Source organism: Triturus cristatus, chromosome 2_2 (assembly GCF_964204655.1).
Source record: "Triturus cristatus chromosome 2_2, aTriCri1.1, whole genome shotgun sequence".
Classification (NCBI taxonomy): Eukaryota; Metazoa; Chordata; class Amphibia; order Caudata; family Salamandridae; genus Triturus; species Triturus cristatus.
The window spans coordinates 488,847,006-488,869,092 of NC_140582.1; the positions used below are offsets into that span (position 1 = coordinate 488,847,006).

The following is a 22,087-nucleotide window of genomic DNA, read 5'->3' on the forward strand; positions in this document are numbered from 1 at the left end:
CACAACAGGGACAGTATTACACTGTGAGTTATGACGGCGCTCTTGTTGGGCTACTCCAGGTCACAGAACATGTTTACGACCTCTCAAAGTAACGGACAGCCTAGTCCTCTCCGCAAAAGTTTATATTTGTGTGATGCCGGAGCCAAAATAAAAAGTATGCATACTAGTTAGACACGCACCTGGGCACTCAAGAAAGGGGAACACACCAATATACAATGCAGGGGTCATTTCTATCCTAAATGAGCTAGAAAAAGTATTACTGCATAACAAATTATTTTTTTTAAATTAAAGTTACCTTGCTCAAACAGGAATTTTCCCACAGGAAGTTCATTGGCTGTTCATCTACCTTTTTCCCCAAGATTTTGGATTCCCGAACAATGCTCTCCAGTTCCTTCAGATAGCACCACAGCACTACCTTTCTACAAATATCCTGTAAAATAAATAAGATCTACCTAAATAAACTGCTATGAAAACAACATTATCTAAAGTAATAATATATATTGTGGACAGCTGGCTAAATAATTTGGAGACATACTAGCCATGAATTGGAAAAAGGAAAATTCTTCGAGAAGTCACACTCTGCCCTTTCTGAATACAGAAATTCAATTCCATTCACATTCAACATTCTTTGAAATATCTTAACTTGCTTGTAATCATTATGAATGTATTTACAAAGAAGATAAAGATTTTTTTTTTTTTAAACAAAGATTAAAAAGAAGGCATGAAAAATTCAGTGTTTATTAAAAAAAATAGTAACATCGAAGACAAGTTGTGATGAGGTCACAGAACACTAAAATCCTACTTGTATACAAAACATTTGCTTACATGTTGGTATAAAATGTATTTATAGTATTTGTAATTTACAAGAAAAGTAATTTGTTGTCCAGAATTCATTTGTGTGAGGAAGAATACTCTAGAGACAGTCCAATCTCAATTATATTATTATGAAACTGTTTAGTAGCATCAGAAGGTTTGCAATTTGCAATGTCCAGTTACTTTTAAATAATTAAGGTAAATTAAGTGTATCCTTATTTTTACAAATGACATTCTCTGTGCATTCAATGAGCTTACAACAATCTTCATCAGGACTAACTGTTGGAAAAATACGTGCACATGCGAAATATTAAGAATTGGGTGAATTTTAGCCTAGTTACTGGATAGATTAAATTGTTTGGAAAACAAGCTACTTCGTCTTCCTATACATTTGATGCAAAATCTCTGTGGTAGGTTGCCTTTGCAGTCTAGAACAACACCACAACACCCCACTTTAGAAATGTGGAATTGAACTACTTCTTTATAGTCTATGCTAAAAGAGCAGTGTCTAGCTCGCCCTATGGACTGGGAACTCGGGTTAGCACTTTGATGTACATTTGCTACATTTCCTTTCGTTTTTAAGTATAGAAATGAATTCTGAAATGATACACATTGCTCAAGTAACCCTCAATGCAAACTGAAATTCAGACTAATGCAAAACTGGTAGCATATACTTAGAGTGCTCTTAGGAGGCTTGATCACCATGAACAGTAATGGTAGCAGATTGATTCAAAGGATCCAAAGACCAGGATTTAAAATGCAAAAAAGCATCCAGTGTTAGGTCAGGTTTGGACATTGTCTTTCAAAACCTTGGCGGCCAGCATGACGAGTTGAAGTAGATTAGAGGTATAGTAGAACCTTGGATTAATCATTATCGGCCTCAGAATAAATATTGTGCTGAATGTCCAGCCTATCTCCCCCTCACCTCACTTGTCTCATGGCTCTAGGGTTTTCACTTCATTGGTGATCAGTTAATTGTAAGTCTGTTAGTGAACTTATCACCAGTATCAAGATACTTTGGATTTTTGTGCCGAGATTTCATTACTCTTAAAATATGCTTACATTATCATCAATATTTTGCATAACAAGCATCGACAGGAGCAGGAACTTTAATCTGTTTGGGAGTATACATTAATATACAACACATAAATCAGTGCTTATCCTTTAAATAGTCGAACATTGTCAACAGAGAGTTTGTTAACATTATTTATTTGGTAAAACAGGCTGGGAGAGATGTGAACTGTGGTACCACCTCTGTGACATGTGAAACAATTAAAACAAATATTTGTATCTCTTTGACTGCCATTTTATATGTACAATACAATTTTATTTAATACAGTTCCATTACAATAAGTGCACCAAGGCTGGTATTTGTATCCAATTGGAGACTGTTGTACACTTAAATGTGATTTGGGGGCAGTTTTGGGAATGTTTTGGGGTGTTTATTTTAACTGGGTTTAAGCTTTGGTGGCCAGCTGTCATCCACGAAGGAGCAGAGGTAATGATCTCTGATGCTGGAGAGGACTACTGCCCACTGTATCTAAAGATCTCTACGCTTTCCAATGAGCTGCCACCACAGAGGCGTCTCTGAAGGCATTCAAAGTTTGCTGAGCAGCCACAATGTTTACTGCGGCCTCTCTACAAACTTTTATTTTTTTACAAAAACAAACTCCCACAGGGAGAGTTTTTTGTAAAACAAAAAATGATCCAGACAACCAGGGAGTTTTCTACCAGGATGTAGGGGGTATATTTATTTTTTTTGTTTGGGACCGCCAAGGTTTTCTGGTGGCCCTGTAGATGATAAAGTACATCAGACCATCTGCTCTAAGTAGGGTGGACAGTCTAATGTCAGGTCAACACCAGTGAAGTCAGTGGAGACACAATGGGCAGAAACATGATAGAACACGGACTCTAAGAGGCTGGACCGTCAGTTTGGCAGACTGGGTGCTCTGTTACATGCCAGACTACAGCACTGCCTGGTGCTCTAGAACTAGGGACAGGACAACGTATCTTCTGGGTTTATTATGAGCATTTTCAAATGAAGCATCAGGTGAGCCGAAAGGCGTCAAGGGGCTTCATCTGTATTCACATTCATATTGCACTTATATGTTAACTCAATGTGCGTGCTATACACCACATATGCTCTTGTGCCTGCTGGAGCATTACCTCACATGCTACTTTTTCGATTTGAGTGGTGACCATGATTTTGAATCATCACAGAGGTGATGGCAATCTCCCCTCTCAAGTCCCATTTCCTTTCACAAGATCATGCTCGTTCAAGTTGATTCATTTCTCTGCCTAAAGAACTCAACTGGTGGAGATTGGTGTTTATGCATCTGAGTCTGTACTCAAAACCGCCTTAATGACCCTCGGGGTCTGTGACAATTTATGAGGCCCAATAAAAAAAATTGACTTCGATGTTGAAGGAAGCTAGCTCTGTATATACTATACCAAAGTAAGGTATAGTGTGCACAGAGTCCAGTTGATCCCCAAAGATAGGCAGGTAGGTATTTGTGGTAGCGTGGGCGAGCAGGAAGAGGGTAGGGTTAAGCATTTATTGTACACACTCAGGCAAGAAATGATGTCACACACTCAAAGACTGAACTCAGACCGATTAGCTTGTATAAATATATTATTTAGTTGTATTTTATTTCTAGAACCAAGGCAGGCCTGGTGCAGGTAAATGAAATAAAACTCAGCAAAAACAATACAGTTGAATGCAGTTGTATGTACTTGTTTTCTATACAGGTAGGACAATTATTTAGAAACAGTTGTGATTACTTTTCAATCACTTTTCAGATTACTTTTCTTACTCAGTTTGATATGCCTTGATGGCACACTGGGACATTTCCTAGATAAAAGGTAAGTAAAACTGTTTTTCTCAAGACCCAGTTTTGTAGGTTCTTATACAACACACCCACCACACTTAGAAGTTTTTCAGAGCAAAACAGTCAATGGAATCCTATGGAGGAAAATTGGGTTATCGTTTTGCAGGTAAGTAAACAGTCTTGAGGGGTGAGTTTCTGGGGTTAGAACAAGGGTTCCCCAGGGTCAAGGATGCACTCTCAAAGCACCCTCAGCGGCACCCTTCCCGGGTGCAGGGTGCCTTAGCCCAATGTTATCCAATTGGGGATAAGGGCCCTTCGTTTGGTGGCTGCTCACAAGCAGGCCACAAAGTTGAGGGAGCAAAGCTCCTGGACTTAAGCTCAGGGCAAAGGGGCATCTTCTTCTTGTCCTTCGTAGGAATTTGTCTTCTTAGTTCATGGCTGCCCCCTAAAAACTGTATTTAGGGGGCGTTTTAGGGGGTCTCGAGATCAGTAGCCAAAGGGCTACTGACCTTAGGGTGACTACACCCTTGGTGTGCTTACCCCACATGGGGGAGTGGGTACAATCCCTAAGCCTGATTGTAGAGTGTCTGCCATCTGCAAGATGGTGGGCACTGAAGAGTGGGGTTCACCTCTCTTCCCCCACCTGAGGGGTGGGGTTGGCAGAGGTGGGCACACCTTCTGGGCTGTTCTACTTTTTCCCGCCTGTCTTCCAGACGAAAAGGAGAGGAGACAGGAAGAAGGCCTGCTCCTGATAGCAGGAGAGGCTTGGGGGGTCGCATTACCAAGGCAGCAAGGCCTTTGTAGCTCCTCTGCCACTGATGGCACTTCCTGACCTGGTGGAGGTGGGACCACCTCTGCCCAGAAAAGGTTTTGTTTCTGTGCCCAGGAAGCAAAGGCTCCCACTCCAGGGATCCAGAAACACATTTCGTGGTGGCAGGCTGGTGTTTACCAGTCAGGGAATCCACCAGAGGCTGGTCGTTTTTCAGGGGTCATCTTTAAGATGCCCTCTGAGTGCATGGTTTAAAAAATCCCACATTGGCATCAGTGTGGGTTTATTATGCTGAGAGGTTTGCTACCAAACTTCCCAGAATTCAGTAAAGCCATTATGGTGCTGTCGTAATGACAAACTCCCAGACCATATACTCTTTATGGCTTACTGCACTTACAATGTCTAAGAATGGACTTAGACAATTTAGGAGTACAGTGCTCATGCAACTGTACCCTCACCAGTGGTGTAGTGCACCCAGCTAAATGGGTGTCTTACCTATACCATAGGCAGTGGGTTGCAGGCATGGCACATAGGTATGTGTGCCATGTCAGCTTTTCACTTTTCTCTGCACCAAAACATGCAGCCTGCAATTGCAGTGTGTGTGTGTTAAGGTACAGGACCTCCAAGGGTGGCACAATATGAGCTGTAGCCCTTACAGGCCTTCCCTGGTCACAGTGGATCATTCTACTCTGATCCACTGTTTGGAAATAAAAGGTATTAATATTCTTGCCTTAAAACTATTCTCCTCCTTCCTGTCAGACCGGGATAACGTTATCAACATCGATGCCTTCTCCTCGAATTCTTTTCGCCCGCCCTGTGGTGTTCCGCAGGGTTCTTCACTTAGTCCCACCCTTTTTAATGTGTACGTTGCAGAATTGGCCCCACTTGTTCAGTCCTTTGGCTTTTCTCTCACCTCCTATGCGGATGACATGCAAATCATGCTTTCAGCTTCCAATAATGTAAACGATACCAGTCTGCGCATTCATAACTGTATGAGCCACATCAACGCCTGGATGAGCAAACACTGCCTCAAGCTTGATGCTGGGAAGACCGAGGTGATCTTACCTGGCAACAACCCTAACTTCTGGTCAGTGCCTTGCTGGCCTGCAGAAATGGGACCCCTTCCTGTTCCTACTAGTAAAGCCAAAAGTCTGGGAGTCATCATTGATGACCATCTACTCCCAGGGCAAACAAATCAACACAGTTGTGTCCTCTGCCTATAACACCTTAAGAGTACTTAAGAAAATATTAATCTTTCTTCCTACCTCCACTAGGAAGTCAGTAATCTCCACGCTAATACTATCAAAGATAGACTACTGCAATGGCCTCTACATTGGCATGCAGACCCAATATCTGAACAAACTGCAAGTTCTTCAGAACTACGCAGCCAGACTTTTACTGGGAGTGTACAGGCACCAGTTGGTTTCTTCTGCACTTAAAGACCTTCAATGGTTGAAGGTCAAAAATAGAATTAAGTTCAAGGTTCTCTGTCTTACCTATAAAGCCCTCCACATTTCTGGACCCATGTTCCTGAAGATAGCTCTATCCTGGTACACTCCTACCAGAAATCTAAGATCATCAGGCACGTTTAAAATTAACTCTATAAGATTAAATAAATCCAAATGGGGTGGGATTAGTTTTGTGGCCGGAGCAGCTACTTTTTGGAACCTCCTTCCACTCTACATTAGGTGAGCCCCTTCCCTACTTCAATTCAGTAAGCATCTGAGAACTTGGCTTTTTAATCAGTAGGCACTCTTTTTCCTCTCATCGTTGCGCATAGAATCAGCGCCAAGACACCACCAGGTATACGTTGCGCTTTACAAATTGGCTAGCTTAACATAACAATGACCTTGGTACCCATGGTACCTTTTCCACGGACTTGCATGTGGCCAGAGAGGTGCCAATTGGGAGTACAAAGGTACAGTTTTGGAAAAGAACACAGGCCCTGGGAACCTGATTGCAGGGACCCAGGGCACATCAAGTCAAAGTGCATCAGAAATCTGGCAAACTGCAACAGAAACCCAGCTTCCCACAGATGTTAATCCTATTCATTGTATGAATCAGTCTATTAAGATCCAAATTGCTCTAGAGGCTCCCCAACAGACGATAACCTTTTTATAAAAATCCAGAAGATTCTTGAAGGGCAGTTCAAGCAGCTCTTCTGGGTCAACAAGTTCTAAGAGAATCAGAGAGGTAATGGCAATTGATTTCAGGATGCCCCCTGTTTAGGCGATGCAGAAACAAAACAGACCCAAGTAACTATTTCAAGAACACGTTGGTGGTTAGTTGACTTTGCTTACAACAACTCTTGGTCTAGGTCCCTAGGGTTTACTCTAATTTACTGTGCAAATGGATTTCATCCTAGAACTTGGCCTTTCATATTTTCTTTTTTTTTTCCTTTAGATATTTCTTTATAACATTTTATGAATTATACAGGTAGAGAGCAGCAAGTACCTACATGGATTATGTGTATACATCAATCCAATTTTTTTTAAAGAAACACATTTAGTAACCGCAAAATGACGTGGCAAGGACATCATAAAACCCAACCCAAAATGCCCCTCCCATCTATAAGCCGGGAAATATCGCACACTGATACCTATAACAGCAGCGTCTTCCAGTATACCAACCACCCAATTCCCAACAATCAAATGGAAGTACATCACACAGTGTTGAGAGTGCGTAGATAAATGCACAGGGGTTCCCAGAAGTCTTTTGGTTGTGCCACCATGGGGAGGGTGTCAGCGTAGGTCACAGACCATTCCTCACAAAGTGTGATATCTTTTCGCCAGTCCTAAAAACGGGGTGTTTTGTGATTACCTCATGAAATGGCCACTCGCTGTTCAGCAAGAAATATCAACATAGCAGCTTACGCACGCCCTTAGGGACATTCTTGACAAATCCAAGTAGTATCATAGGGGGAGTAATCTCAAATGTGTGCTCTGTCATCTCACCCAGTGCTGCAATAATGTGGGTCCAGAAGGTAGCCATGGTGGGACATAATGTAGGTAATCTGCACACTGTGCATTATATTGCTGGCAACCGGCATCGCATGTGGGAGAATAAAGATAAAACTTTGGGGAAAGGTATACCCTATACAAAAATGTATAATGTAATAGTTGGTATCGGCTATTGAGAGATACCTCCTTTGTTTGTTGGCAGCAATATGTCCAGATGTCATCTGTAATCTAGACCCCCCCAAATTCTCAGCCCACACCTATTTCGCACAAGTAGGTGGTGCAGCAAGAAGTGACGTAACAGCAGAGTATAGAGTAGTGACTAATCTGCTTGGCTGGGGAGCGGATAGCAGGTTGGAGAGAATTTGCCATTCTGCTGGTTCAGCAGGATAAGAAGGCCAGAGCTGGCGAGCGGCTTGACTGAGTTTACCATAGGTAAGCGTATCCATTAAAGAGGGAGGGTTAGCTCTTAAATACTCCTGGTGTGATTGCTAAATAAGTGTCCAAGAAAAATGGTATGCTGTTTATCATGACTGCTGAAAGGTGATCAATTTGGAGTGGGGAATAAGTTCTTATGGGAATATGGGGTGAGTACGATATCTGAATATCACAGAGGGAGGCAAGTCTGGACAGTGCCCGCATGCACATTTCACTGTATGTATTTCACAGGAGGGTCTAGGGAGAGACAAATACGGAGCAGCTTGTAATGGAAGAGGATGGATGATGAAGCCAATGATGAATGAATTGGACCTGTGATACCGAATAATATACTTCAAAGTGCAGCGCAACAAACCCACACTTGTCATATGGGAGTTGAAGACGGGCCCAACTTATCCTGCCCACACTAATTTTATTATGAGAGTGTTGAGTTGAACGAAGGAGGCCTTAGTGAGAGGGATAGGAATGATGTGAAACATATATGGTAATATTGGGAGCACCATCATCTTCATAAGTGTTATTCTACCCCCCCGCCTCCCCCCCCCTCCCTCCCCGTCTATGAAGGAATTGCCGAAAGAGACAGGTCAGGGGTTCTCTTGTGAGAGCAAATAAGATCGGGGACAAGGGGCATCCCTGCCGAGTGTCACGATTAATGGGATAAAGACCACCATTAATCCTCACACGAGCCATCGGAACTGTGCAGACTATCTGTACCCATCTCATCAATTGTCTCGCAAGGCCAAGTCTTTACAACACCGCAAACATGAAATTCCATTCAACCATGTCAAATACTTTAGTTTCATTTAAGAAAGTGGCTACTACTGGCAGAGTCGGGTTAAGCTGATGAGTAAGTGCAAGTAGCGTGCATAAGTTCTGCTGTAGACCTGCCAAGTATAAACCTGGACTGGCAGAGTCTGACTTAATGAGGTAGCAGATTTAGCAGTCTGTTTGCTATGACCTTGGTTAAAATTTTACTGTCTATGATAAGTGACATAGGGAGGTTAGGAATCACACTTGTATAGACCCTTACCAGGTTTAAGTAACGTTATGACAATGGCCTCCTGCATGGACTGTGGGAGTCTTCCTCTTTGGTACACCTCTTCATTGACTGCCATTAGGAGGGGGACAAGTTCAAATGCATAGGCCTTATATAATTCGGCCGGAAGACTGTCACTGTCAGGGGCACTGCCTATCTGAATGGAGCTCCACAGCCGTGAGAGGCTGGCAAAACTGATCACACATAGTGTCGTACAGCCAAGCCAGTGTTCCCTATCTAAATAAGGTTGTATCTCAGACGGTGTTACATCCATAGTAGATGAACAGAGGGTTTTTATAAAAGTCAACGAAGGCTGTTAAGATGTCAGTAGGAGCATGTGCAGTCCTACTCCAGAGGGTGTTAAGGTGAGTTATGTAGCTAGTCGACCATTTAGCGGCTAAAGTATGACCTGATCAATCGCCTTCCCTATATTTCCTGGCCCGGCTGTATTTATTTAGGTAATTACACTTTCCTTTCTGCCTCTTCCTTAAATTCAGCGAGTTTAACATGAAGGAGACGAAGATCCGACTTGTCATTGATATTGTCGTATTGGCACTCTAAGAATCACAGATCTCACTCTAGATGGGTAAGATTGGCTCGTACTGATCGGAGTATACCATTCCCTTTTGCAATACATTCTTCCGTAATCACCGCATTCAGGGCCTCCCACAAGGTCGCCACAGAGGCAACCGATCCCTATTGAGCTCTATATAAGAGTGAATAACATGTCATTTTTCTTCTTTAAGCATCATATCAAATAGGTTTTTGGCTAGAGTCGCCATAGGGAAGTTTTGTGCCATACATTAGGCAGTTCCAGAGAGAAGATCACAGGAGAAATATCTGAAAATGTTCTAGGGAGGTGGTCAATCCCCAGGAACCAACCCAGGACATCTCAGGAGCTAAGCCATAAATCAATTTGGGAAGAGGAGTCATGGACCGAGGAATTAAAGGTGAATTCTCGTTTATCAGGAAAGTACGATCACCACAGATCCAAGAGGTCAGATTGCCTTATAATATCCAGTAGTGCTGTCTTTCTGACCAGTGGAGTCGCGTTCCACTTCAAGTGCAAGGTTGTAATCGCCACCCCAATTAATCTTTTGAGGGTCAATGTCTGCACAAAAGTGGATCACCTTGTGAAAAAAGTGTGGATTATCAGTATTGGGCTGTACTTATTTATGAGGGTAATGTGTATCATTGAATAGGTCATGCAGTACAATAAAGCGACCCTCTGGATAAGGGATTAAATGGATATGTTGGAATTGTACTGTTTTGTTAGTGACTATGGCCACATCCCGAGAATGGATCAAATAGGAGGAGAAATATCTGTGAGAGGCCCATACAGACCTGCTAGGACCAGAGCAATCTGGTGATAGATGCGTTTCTTGCAGCAGAAGCACATCCACTGCTAGTTTAGACATGTATGTCAATATCGGTCTAGATTTACGAGGATTATTTAGGCATCAGTCATTCCAGGTTCCCATAGGTAAGGTGCAGGGCGAGGTGGTGGGAGAGCTAGTTATAACCATGCAATGGAGCTGACCGGATTGCAAACAAGCATTGGCATAGCCAATAGGTCTCGCTTTTGGGACCTTATAAGTATTTAGTTATGCAGCACATTATCCGTGGTGCAACAACATTAACTGTTGCATGGCTAAACACTTATAAGGTCCAAGAGGCAAGACCTATTGGCTACGCCAATGCTGGTTTTACATACGTCTTAATTTTCACCTGTCTTCTCTCTTGCAATGCAGACGTCTTCTGTGGTTCCCTACTCCCCTTTCACCATCCAAAGAAGATACTTTAACGGTAGCAGCAATAATTATGGTTTCAGTGCATGCTAACATTTTCTTTGGAAAATTGACGATGAGGATGGATCAGACGCTGTTCGCTTAAAGTAGAGGCAAGTAAAGACTACCTGTGTCCATGCTTTGCTCCTAAGTCAACCCCTTTGAAAGTTAGATTTTACCAGTCACCGAGAAGACCAGTGACTTCAAGGCTGCCAGAGGTCTTAGTGGGAGGGGGAAGCCTTATCCTGCTGTTTGGGACATTTTGGGAGGCCTAGGAGCATCTGTTGGCTGTGCAGCCCATATTCGCTGAAGTTTTCACCCCGCGCTAATCAACCAGCTGCAGGTGCCATGCCTGGGCTTCCCAATAATTATTTTACACCACCACCTCCAACTGGTTCACAATCGTACAGTTCTCTTACTTGGGGATCTCAATTATGTATGCCACAAAAGACCACTTCTGGCATCCTCTTCCCATTGAACATTGAGTCTCCTTTAAAGTCCTCTGCACTGTTCATTGAGGACTATGTGGGCAGGCTCTGCGTTTTATTAAGTCACATTTCAGCCCAGATTCCTAGCACAAGATCCTCCTCTGTCTTTCTGCTCACTATGCCCAGGCATTCGTGCGCTCGTCTAGGATGCAATAGATTTTCTGGTTTTGCTTCCACCCGCTGAATCTCTTTCACCTTCCTGCTGTGAACTGAAGACATGTTTCTGTCCTTAACATGGTTAAAATTCTACCTGTCTATTCTGCTTGATACCGCAGTACAGCAAAACATTTTGGTGAATGCTCGCTCTATTAAGGCCTTTAATATAACATAACATGGATTTATCTACATTCCAAAACTTCAAACATCAACCAAACTCATCATGCGCTAGCCAAGATGTTTCCTCTACACTAGATATAAGCAATTTAATGTACTATACTGACAGCTCACAGGACTGCAAGACTGCCCAGAACTCTGCCGTCTAAACTCCACAACACATCAGCAAGGTGGGAATTGCACGATGATCATTACCTGTATTAATTCAGCTATGTAACTTGCAAACTGTAAAGACACTTTAAGTGATGACACCTTCTATACACAGAAATCTGCAACTTTAGCTTTCATTAGAACCTAGCCTTTTAGATAAGTGGTATGCTGATGCTACTTTTACAGCTAAAATACAAAATTATTTTATTTTCTGTGCATATTTTTTTTACAAATTTCAGATGGCCTTCCCCTGCTATGACGTTTTTTAGGTCTCGCCTTGGCAGCGCATGCGCTGTCTCAGCGAGACTTAAAGTAATCTCTGTATGTTGGCAAGCGGACGGTAGTTTCTCCTGCCGCTAGCCATTTGCTGAATGTTTGTATAGCCTTTGTTAGCTTGGTTTTGACTGGCTGTTGATGGCAAACTGACTTCCGTGTAGTCCGGAAGCAGCGGCCACCAACTAGAGTTTACGTCCACACTGTTTGCACTTTTTTTGTGTGTCGCGCATGGCGCCTGACGTAAACATGGCAGCGGCGCATGAGCGTTCTACACCATATTAAGTGCTGTACTAAGCGGCCCTGCGACGATGTATGTTTTAACCTGGGCCCAGCTGGTGTCTGTCACGGAGGCTGCTTTGTCTGCACCTAATTGACCCCACGGATCACCTATATAGCTCGGTGCGCTTGTCGGCGCACAGGTGTTGTCTGCCGATCACCGCTCTGGCCCGAGTTCCAGGAGGACCACGTCACTGGAGAAGCCGTGCCGTTGCTGGGTAACAAAGGACGCCTCAGCGAGGAAGCGCCGTCAGCTTTGCAGGACATCAACAACTGGAAGAGGAGCTACGCTCAAAGTTGGGAAGGCTGCCTGACCCCTCCGTGAGGCACCTTCGAGGAAGGAGAAGTCCCGTCTGCCCATCGCCCCGGCAGGGGCTGCAGTACCAGAATAGCTCCCCAGATAAAAATCTTCTACCCGCATTGCCGCTTCGCATTTCCATAGCGGGTTGGAAGTTAACGGGTATGTCGAGGGAGGCTTATTGTGGAAATTTTTTTTTTTGCTCATGTTACTGGCCTAATACGTCTGGAACAGTGTTTTATTGTACTTGGATGCTGGTTTGGAAGTGGTACAGATGGGCTTAAGTGTCAGAGTGAATGTGTTGACGTACGCATGTGTACGTCTGTTAACCCGTGTGAGCGTGTCTGTGTCCGTATACAGATGTGTTTGTGTGCGTGTCTGTATACTGATGTGTTTGCGTGAGCCTGTCTGTGTCCGTGTCCAGAAGTGTTTGTGTGCGTGTTTCAGTATGCAGATGTGTTTGTTTGTGTGTCTGTATATAGATGTTTGTGGAGAACAAGTGATCTATACTCTCCAATGCGCTTTCCTCGTTGCACTGGATCCCCAGTAGCTGCAATGTAGAGTGTAGGCAGCAGTCATAGTCCGTGTTGATGCTACAGCCGCACCGTGGGCCATTTCACTCCCCGGAGTGTCTTTCCTGTGCTTAATATGTTCTACAGTATGTTGAATTAGTCTTACACACAAAGATGGCCGGGCCTGGCAGTGTCATGGTGATCATACAAGGCAACTCGCACCGTTCTGAGATTTGGGGTCAGCAGTTGCGGGTGCCCCACAACTGCTGGTGCCCCACCGTCCCTGCCAGCACAGGACACAGGCCCGACATCACTCAGCAAAAACCAAAGGAAATGATGGACGAAGTGTTGAACATTGCAAGCACTCACCCCCAGTCAACTGATCTAGGTTTAATCCATCACCGTTCTTAAGCCCACTCTGCCACCCCAGTTCAGACATGGCCATATGCAAATCAGTCTGACCCTGTGCCTCATGGGAACAGTCCAGCCCGAACTGCCAAGCCATGTCTTCCCTGGACCGGAAACAAGCTTCCTAGGACTGGTTTCTGGCATTTCAGCCGTCTTCAGCCAGGCTTGCTTGAATCCAGTGGGAAAGTGAGCAAGGGACTCACGTCTGAGAATACCCTGCCAACTTATGGCGAACAAAGCAAAAACCAAAGGAAATGATGGACGGAGTGTTGAACATTGCAAGCACTCACCCCCAGTCAACTGATCTGGGTTTAATCCATCACCGTTCTTTAGCCCTCTCTGCCACCCCAGTTCAGACATGGCCATATGCAAATCAGTCTGACCCTGTGCCTCATGGGAACAGTCCAGCCCGAACTGCCAACATCACTCAGGCCAGCGCTGTTCTGCCCTCAGAGAGGGCCCAGGCTGCACCCATAGATGTCCTGCCTCTGGGGCCTCGCGGCGTTCCTTTTCGCAACTCCGCCACTCTCGAAGCCCCTGCCGTCTTTAAGTGAGGTGGCAGGATGGGCGTGGATAGAGGAAGATTACTCCATCGTCTTTCATACGTGTGGCAAGGAGCCACCTTTTTCCTGCACTGCACATTTAGTTACCACAGAAATAACATTGCTATCCTAATTGCCAGCTGGCTGTTTTGTTTACAGAGAAGATCCGTCGGCAGTATGGTCCAATAATTCAAGAGAGCCCAGGCAGGGGCCACTCTCCATTTGGACCCTTCCTTTATGAGCTCACCAGGCCCCCCTCCCACCCTTCACCCACACATAAGTGTCTCGGTTTTTAGGCCTTCTTTCCAAAAGTTGACAGGTCCCCCGATCAGCGTTGCTACTTAAAGCTCATGACAGCAGAGCTAGCCCTCATGTTATCCAGATCTTAGAGCTCCCAGTAAGGTCACCTCAGCATCTAGTTCTTGCTAGATAAAATAAGTCATTGTAACAAGTTATGAACGTCCCTATGCAATAGGTCAGTGACCTTGCATCGCAGCACATCAGGGGACAAGGAGATGGCCACCAGGCAATAGGTCTCGCATTTGCGCGAGTTTGAGCTATTGGCATTGTAAATGACACTGCCTTTTATTTATGTTTAGGTTTTTAACACATAAATAAAAGGAATCGTCATTTACAATACCAATAGCTTAAACTCGTGTAAATGCGAGACCTATTGCATTGTAAATTTGTGTTTGTGTTTGGGACTAATGTCCACAGTGCCACCCCCGATTCAGTGGGCATACAGTCACAAAATGCAGCCCTCCCGGGTCTTTTGGAGTCAATAGGCTGCGCATGGGTAACCGGTGGCAGCAGTAGGTGAAGGGAACACAGTACATGCAAGTGGTGTACCGGCGCTGCTCACTGTAGGCCCCAACTGCACCAGACAGTCAGAAAGTCGGTGCAGTGGAACCAGGATCTACCTGCACCAGGCAGCTGAGTGAGAAGGCAGGGAGGGCTCCGGAAATCGCAAGCAGAGGTGCCAGCAAGTAGACGGCAGGCAATTTGTGTTTCCTGCCCTACATGTCGCTAATCGGTAGCAAAATATATTTCTGGGTGTCCAGCTTAATGTTCAATGTGTGAGAGGTCTTATTTACACTCAGGCAATAGCACCCAAATGCAGCTTTTCCAAAACTGCCTAGTGGGGCGTGTCATCAAGGAAGTTCTAGCATTTTCACCAACAGAGCTTCTAATGGAGTGACTTACAAGGACATATGTCAAAAAAAGGCAGTTTCACAGGGCTCTACTGTACAATGGCCACCATGATCCCTTCCGGGTTTTCCTTCTACAAACCGCTGTAACTGAGTTCGACCTTCCAAATGGATCACTCGGGATAAACCAGGCCTACAACGTCGACCTATTAAAAGAAGGCCCGTGTCTGGAATATGGGGTCCCTGCTGCCGTTGAGTTAAAAGTGGAACGCAGAGGATTTAATTTTCCCAGGTCCACGCGTGGGGCATTCAGGGATTTGTAGTTCTCTTTATCCCATTACAGTCAGCTTTGCTGAGGTCTTGAAGACAAGGCAGGTCGACCGAGGGTGTCAACAAACGGGGCCACACATCAGCAATGTCTTGCCGCCCGTGCCACATGGAATTAAATACGTGATACGATCTCACACATTAATCCCACAGTGCCCTCCCGCCTCTATGCGAACATTATTTCCTTTTTAAGCACACCTCCTTAAACAGCGAGACCCCGTCCACGAGGAGAAAATAAAGCAGAAATGGGCCTTACCCCGACCTCAGGCAGTAGTTTGTATTGACTGGAGCCTGCCTTCCGCAGCGCCCGGCTCCTCTGCTCTGCTCGGTCTATTCATTTGCAGGAAGAAGCAGAAATTAAAGTGAAACTTTTGTATTTTTTTTTCGTATTTGCTTGTTGGTTAACAGGCCTCAGGGTGGTGCTGTGCAGCAGGGCGAAGACTCTATCCGAAAGGAAGTTTTTTGCGGCGAAAAGGCAGATGTGGAGAGGAAAAAAACAAACAAGCCCGCGAATGGTGGTGCGCGCGCAGCAAGGAATTTAAGGAATGCAGCTGGCACACTGCGCGCCGCTGCTCGCTCGGTCCCGAGACCTAAAGGCCTTGGGAGTGAACGTTCACAGAAAAGGCGGGCCATACACCTGCCTTTGGCCATTTGCGTGCTTTTCATAATTGAAAGCCACACGCAAAGGCCAATGGAATGTGTGGGAGGAGTCCGACCCACACAGAGAAGTCTCTTGGAAGTCTGAAGTGATTCCAAGAGGCCGTCCCCTAGAGGGCCTCTTGGAAGCTTAGCACTAGGCTCGACCTAAAAAGGAGTGATGTAAATACCACCTATGGCGAAACCCAACCTCCACGCCAGGACCCAATCTCCCAGCAAATTCCCCACAACCTTCATCGTGAACAGCATGGGCATTAAGGAAGAAAACTAACAGTGATCATAAACACAATGAAATAGTAGCAGGTAGGCCTATAGCCAGGATCACGGCCAAAGAAGATGGCACAGATCTGCCACTTTGCATAGTAGTATCACAAATAACAGGTAATTAGAAACCCATCAGAACAAAGCATGACATGAGCAACTGGCAAGTCCAGGAACCTGTCAGAGGGAAGGTCGGAAATAGAAGCGAGGAGGCCGTATAGGATCAATACTGTAGCTTTTATTGGTGTTATAAAACACAGTTCAGTGGGATGAGGGTTTAAAGGTCAGGTTAAAACAAAGTAGTATAGAGGCAAGTCTGTTCCAGCACAGGCTTGTGGAGTAAGGTTCTCTCCGGTGTCCAGGTAAGGGGGGTCGTCGTTCCGGGGTGTCTAGGGGTTCCTCGGTTGTCTGTGGAATGCAGGTGGTGGTCCCAGAGTGTACGCCAAAAGGGAAAAAAGAAAGAAACCAGCAGTCAGTTATTGGGTCCTATGCGGGGTTGCTAACCATCACCCTACCACGTGCACAATCGGTCGAGAGTGAGGGCAAGGGAGGTGAGGTTGGAGAAAAGCGGGAAAACTCGTAGGCCGGTAAAGAATAACGACCACCGCAGCAGTGCTCCCGTGTCCCACGCCCCCCTTCCCTATACCCGCTCCCCGCGATGTCCCACGCCCGTCACGTACCGCTAGGTGCCACAACTCTCCCGAGTTGTGGCGGCTTGTGCGTGTCCTCCAGGATCCACCAGTCCTCCGGCCAGGTGTCAGGATTCTCAGAGTCCTCTTCTTCGGCATTTTCTAGTCTTGCCGTAGCAGCGGTCTCCGTCAGCGTCTCGGCGTCTCTCCTCTCTCTTCCATCTGCTTGTTCCGGATGTGTCTTACCAGCTGACAACCCGGATGTGCTTGTTCCTCCATTTTTCTGCCCGTCTTGACCCTGGTCGGGCGTTACTGATTGGTTGTAAGGGTTATTAGCTCCACCTTCCTCGTGACGCTTTGTTTCCAGATCACTCTCTTTAGTCTGCGGGATGAGGGAGAAGTCTTGTGTTAGTTCCGGACTTGTGGATGTCTTGTCTTCTTCAATATGGTATGGTACCCACGCGGTTTTCGTTGGGTTTTGGGTGGTAGTCGGGGTTCCGCACCCAGGGTCTCCCTCACAGAACCATAAGGGACAGAGTTCTCAAGGACATCCCATCTCTCGACAGAGTGAACACAGCGGCATCAGACATTATCCGAAGCCACCGTTCGACCCTTGAAATCAGTGGGCCCAAGGAAGAAGGTGTGGGCCTCAATCTACTTCCACCAGCACTGAACAGTTCCCAGCCTCACTCCTCAGTGAGGTCAAGTCCTGGCTTGCCATGTTTTTCAGAGTGAATGTCATAGCGTCCTTGGGGTCAGAGTACATATGGGGCTCGCCTTTCCAGAGAAAGTGGAGGTGTGCAGGGTATAACATGGGGTACATAATTGCACCATCTTGAAGCTTTTTCTTCACAGGAAGAAATTGTTATGGGCATCTTGCACAGACTGATATGATGTAGTTCTGCTTGCAAGTCTTTGATGGTGGTGGAGTACTGCAAATGCTCGGCTTCCAGGTCCGATATATGCTATTCTTCCGTGTCAAGAAGTGAATGATGCTTGTTCATCGCATCCATTCTATGAGTTAAAGAGTCAATTTTGGAATCAACAGATGTGAGACTTGATTTTATCTCCAGCAGCAGGGCCTGAACCTCTCTGGATGAAAGGGAGTCCTCATCAGCCCCTGCTGGTTTGAGGGGAAGGGCCCCGGTGAATGTTTGGTACAACATTAGGCACTATTGCTTAGCATTAGATTTACCCACGTGGAACACTTTGTATCACAAGGAATACTTGTAATCACAGACGTAGCAGAGCCTTTCTAGACCCTCGGCTAGCCAGATCGTAAGGAGTATAAGAAGGCTCTAATAATCCACAATGCACGCTCCCAGACCTCCAGGCAAGTATGAGTAAAGCCCAGGGCCCATGATGCAATCCCAGTGGGCCAACCAAGAAGCAGGACAGCCCTTTGTAAGGAACTCAAAGCCGCAGTAATCTCTGGGAGCATCCACTCCCAATAGTAGGAGAATACAAGATAGTTATGGTGCCTGCCAAATTCCAAGCAGGCCCCAACACTGTAGCCCAGCCCTCTGGCACCTCATTCACACCTCGGACAACAGCCAAGAGCCGGTTTGCATTAATCCAAGAAAGAGTCCCTCCGCCATGTTATGTTACAAAGGGATTGCTATTCCTAAGGGTGGAGGGGCCCTAGCTGGCCGCCGCAGACAGATCAGTACACCCGCGGTGTCCCTGCTCACGGCTTCCACGCTGTCAGGAGATGTCAGTCAGCACAAGAAAGCAGGATCAGGGCACTGGGCTAATGGCCGAGAACTCCTGTCCATTTCAGCACACACACGCCAACGCTGAGAGTAGCCTGTTAATGCCACGAGGGAATCCACCCAGGCCGCAAGATGGGTGGTCCACCTCCGGAGTGCTTGGACTAGGTGCTGGGACCACTGCAGTGACAATAGGCGATGCTGCAGGGTCGTCTGATTAAGCAAGTGTTGCAGCAGGTGGCCGTAAATAGTAGCAGAACGATGTGGGTGAAAATATTTGCCCCGGCTAGCGGAGACCACTCACAGTGCTGCCACCTTATTTTGTCACTCAGCAACGCCCCAGGCTTCCATATTTTCAAGAGTAAATATCTCATCAGTTCAATCTCTATGACAGTCCTTCTCAATGGTTTACCCATCAGCAGTCTGCAATTAATTAAAAGTAAAATTTCCTTACAAGTTTGCAGACCAAAAAAAGAACTCCACCACCAAAATTATCAGAGAGGGCAACATGTTTTCATTATTTGAAAACCACTTAGTCAATCCTGGGCCATATTCAAAATGTATTCCTCTCTTCCACTTCCAACACTAGAGTAAGTGGGTCTTGAGGTAGTCAGACAAACTTGCAGAGGATTGGAAAATTCATCCTGTATTCTGGGTCTCTAATATTCTCAGGGTAATCAAAACTTCAGGACCTCTAAAGTAATAACAGCCCACGATCGCCAAGACTTCGAAGTTAAAAATTATCTCCTCCAGGACTAAGTGCCATGCCGCAGTAGAGGACTACGCTCTGCACAGAATACACTTTGCCAAATGAGTCCGCCCCTGCAACTAAGCAACCATATAATGTTGCATGATTTTCGATTTCCATAGTACACTTCAACCATTGCTCTGGCATTGTAGTGATTTTTCATGTCCTCCTGGTAACCGCGTCCTTGCAAACTAATCAATTATTAAAAACATTTGCATACAGTGATATACTGTTTAGGTATAGCGGCGACACCTGGGAGAGCCCTACTGAATAATGTTTTCTCTTAATAGCATTATCTTTTGTTAACCTAAAGCAGCTTTTACGGATGGGTGTGTAATAAAGTTTCAATATGGGTATTATTGTATGCTGTGAGAAACTGCTTGTTGCTGCTGCATTGTGCCACCTGACTACAAACTGAATGGGTGTACAATCAGAGTCATAAAAACTAGTTAAAAGAGCATGGAGTGTTTCCAGTGGAAGTGGCATTAAGCAAGACCCAAGTCTTTGCTAGGAGCACTCCCCAGGGGAACACTTCCTCACTGTCAGATTTCATGGAGGCCCGCTTAGCAAATATGTGGGAAGAGGGCCCCTAAGGAAATTTCCCTCTTACATTTCTCATGTCAGCTGTGACATCATGTAGTAGGACATTAGGAAAGCACGGGGGCTCCCAATAACTTCACACCACAAACCCACAGTTCCCTCAGATGCCTACCCCAATGTGAGAGGTTGCCGATGATGAAGCATGCCATGATACGTTGTGGTTGAGAAAACCTCTCAAATATCTTTTTATGACCCTTGTACCATTGTTTCCCTTCTGTGAAAAGACTAAGGGAACTATGGGTTTGTGAACTCAAGTATCTGTGGTGTGCAGATTTTGGTTAAAGAGGACATAATTGAGTTTATACCTCTTTGCTCTTCTGTGGGGATTGATGAGGCTCCCAATAACTGGCAGATTACACTGGTGTTACAACTACAACTTCAATCTACGCTGGATTTAAAATATTTTTGGCATTTAGTCCTACCCTTTAGCCTCAGCTGAAGTGTATCTCTGTCTGAGATCATAGCAACAATAATTTGTTCCACGACATCATTTTACAAGCTTGCTGTCTTTCCTGATTGAAAACGTACCTTTCATGTTCGACAATAACCATTGGATTGAACTTGGTTTCTAACGCCTGATTGATTTGAAGGCAAGATATTTCATAAGCTTGTGGTATTTTCTTTATCATTTCTTTTATTCCGTCAGGTATTTGATTATCTTTTTGTCATCTGCTTCTTCCAGCGCATCGATGACCACATCAAATGTTTTGGTCCAGGCAGTCCATCTTGCCCCAATATTCTGCTTTTTGGTCATGTCGAATGGAAGTGGTGGTTTCAGGAAGGCAGAGGCGCCTTATTTGGTGCTCTTTTCTGCAGTCATTGGCGCACTGCAAATTCTTGAAGAGCTCTTGATATGTGTTGAGCGTCACCAGCGGCTTCGGTTGTCGCCTCTTCCGGTGCAGACAGCTCAATAAGTATAACCCCATCTGTTCACTTGGGTAGTCTCGACATTATGGATGATACTTTAAATGCACTGGTCTCCGACCAGGGCTTGATTCAAGGTCAGATGGCAGTTTATTTGTTTGCACCGGTAAGTACACTTATCTTCTTAAACCTGGTTGTCTCTGCCCTTAGCGTTTCTTTGTGCCAGGATACTTCTGGCGCATTTTTTCTCCAGGCTGTCGTTGCCTTAAGTGCTTACGTGGTTGCTGCTGCCTTTAGCCTTTCTTGCACCTGATTGCCACTGTCTTTAGCGTTCTTGGTTTTTATGGATGATGGCTCTGTGTAACGTTGTGCTGCAGTGTCTCTTCTTTTGACCTTACCAGCAGGGTCCTGGCCAACTTTGAATGAGCTTTTCTGTAAGGCCTTCGCCTTCTTCGAAAGCCTTGTATTTGCTGGAGTTGCGCTTTGACTCGATATGTCACCTGTAGATTTTTACCTCAACTGAGGAGCACGTAGCACACATGAGAAGTTTTCTGGACCTCGGCAAATGCTCAGGGAGTTTTCTGGGTTATGCATCCCCTATCTCGTTGTCAGTGTATGCAGAATGATCATGCCACACACAAAGCTAGTAGACACTCCCAATGAGTTCTCCCTGTTCTCTTCGATTGCTATTGGAACACAGCCAGTCCCTGTTTAAATGGTGTACTACACTGCTACCTCAGGGGCTAGTCAGCCTCACAGAGGGCACACACAGCCTCCAAATATGGTTTCCTGAATGCAATCTAGTAAGAGCCTGCATTCCCTCATTCATCCTGTGAAACACTAATCCGGTTAAGAGGGAATCTTCCATGTTCAGAACTGGCCCAGGCCCTTGGACCGTGCTCATATAACATAACAAAAACACTGCCTGCTTTGACATCTCCATATTTGAATCACACCTGTTGTTTACACAGGTATCCAGATAGCCTACACGTTTTTACCCACCTATTGGCCTCCAATCAACTTCTGCATTCTTACAGAATGTAGCTACTGATACTTAACAGCATAATAAAACTTCAAGGATAAAACAGGGCAGCAGACCTCTGCAGATCCTAGACAATTGCACAACCAACTCATTTACACTATGCACAAGTTTAATATGTGTCCCCATTCCTAATACTATTCTCCACCTACAACTCAGACACCAAGTTACTTTCGACCCAGTCATGGTCTTAT

The 22,087-nt window shown here is 45.3% G+C and overlaps 1 protein-coding gene across 6 annotated transcripts in view; it reads right to left on the minus strand.

Moving 5' to 3' along the window:
• The window catches only part of IL15 (interleukin 15), a 380,197-nt gene that overhangs the window by 47,086 nt on the left and 311,024 nt on the right, over positions 1-22,087 (minus strand). For all 6 annotated transcript variants that reach the window (XM_085641591.1, XM_085641595.1, XM_085641593.1 and 3 more), the window contains one exon: positions 296-430. In XM_085641591.1, coding sequence (XP_085497717.1) covers positions 296-430 — 135 coding nt within the window. The remainder of the gene's footprint in view (positions 1-295; positions 431-22,087) is intronic.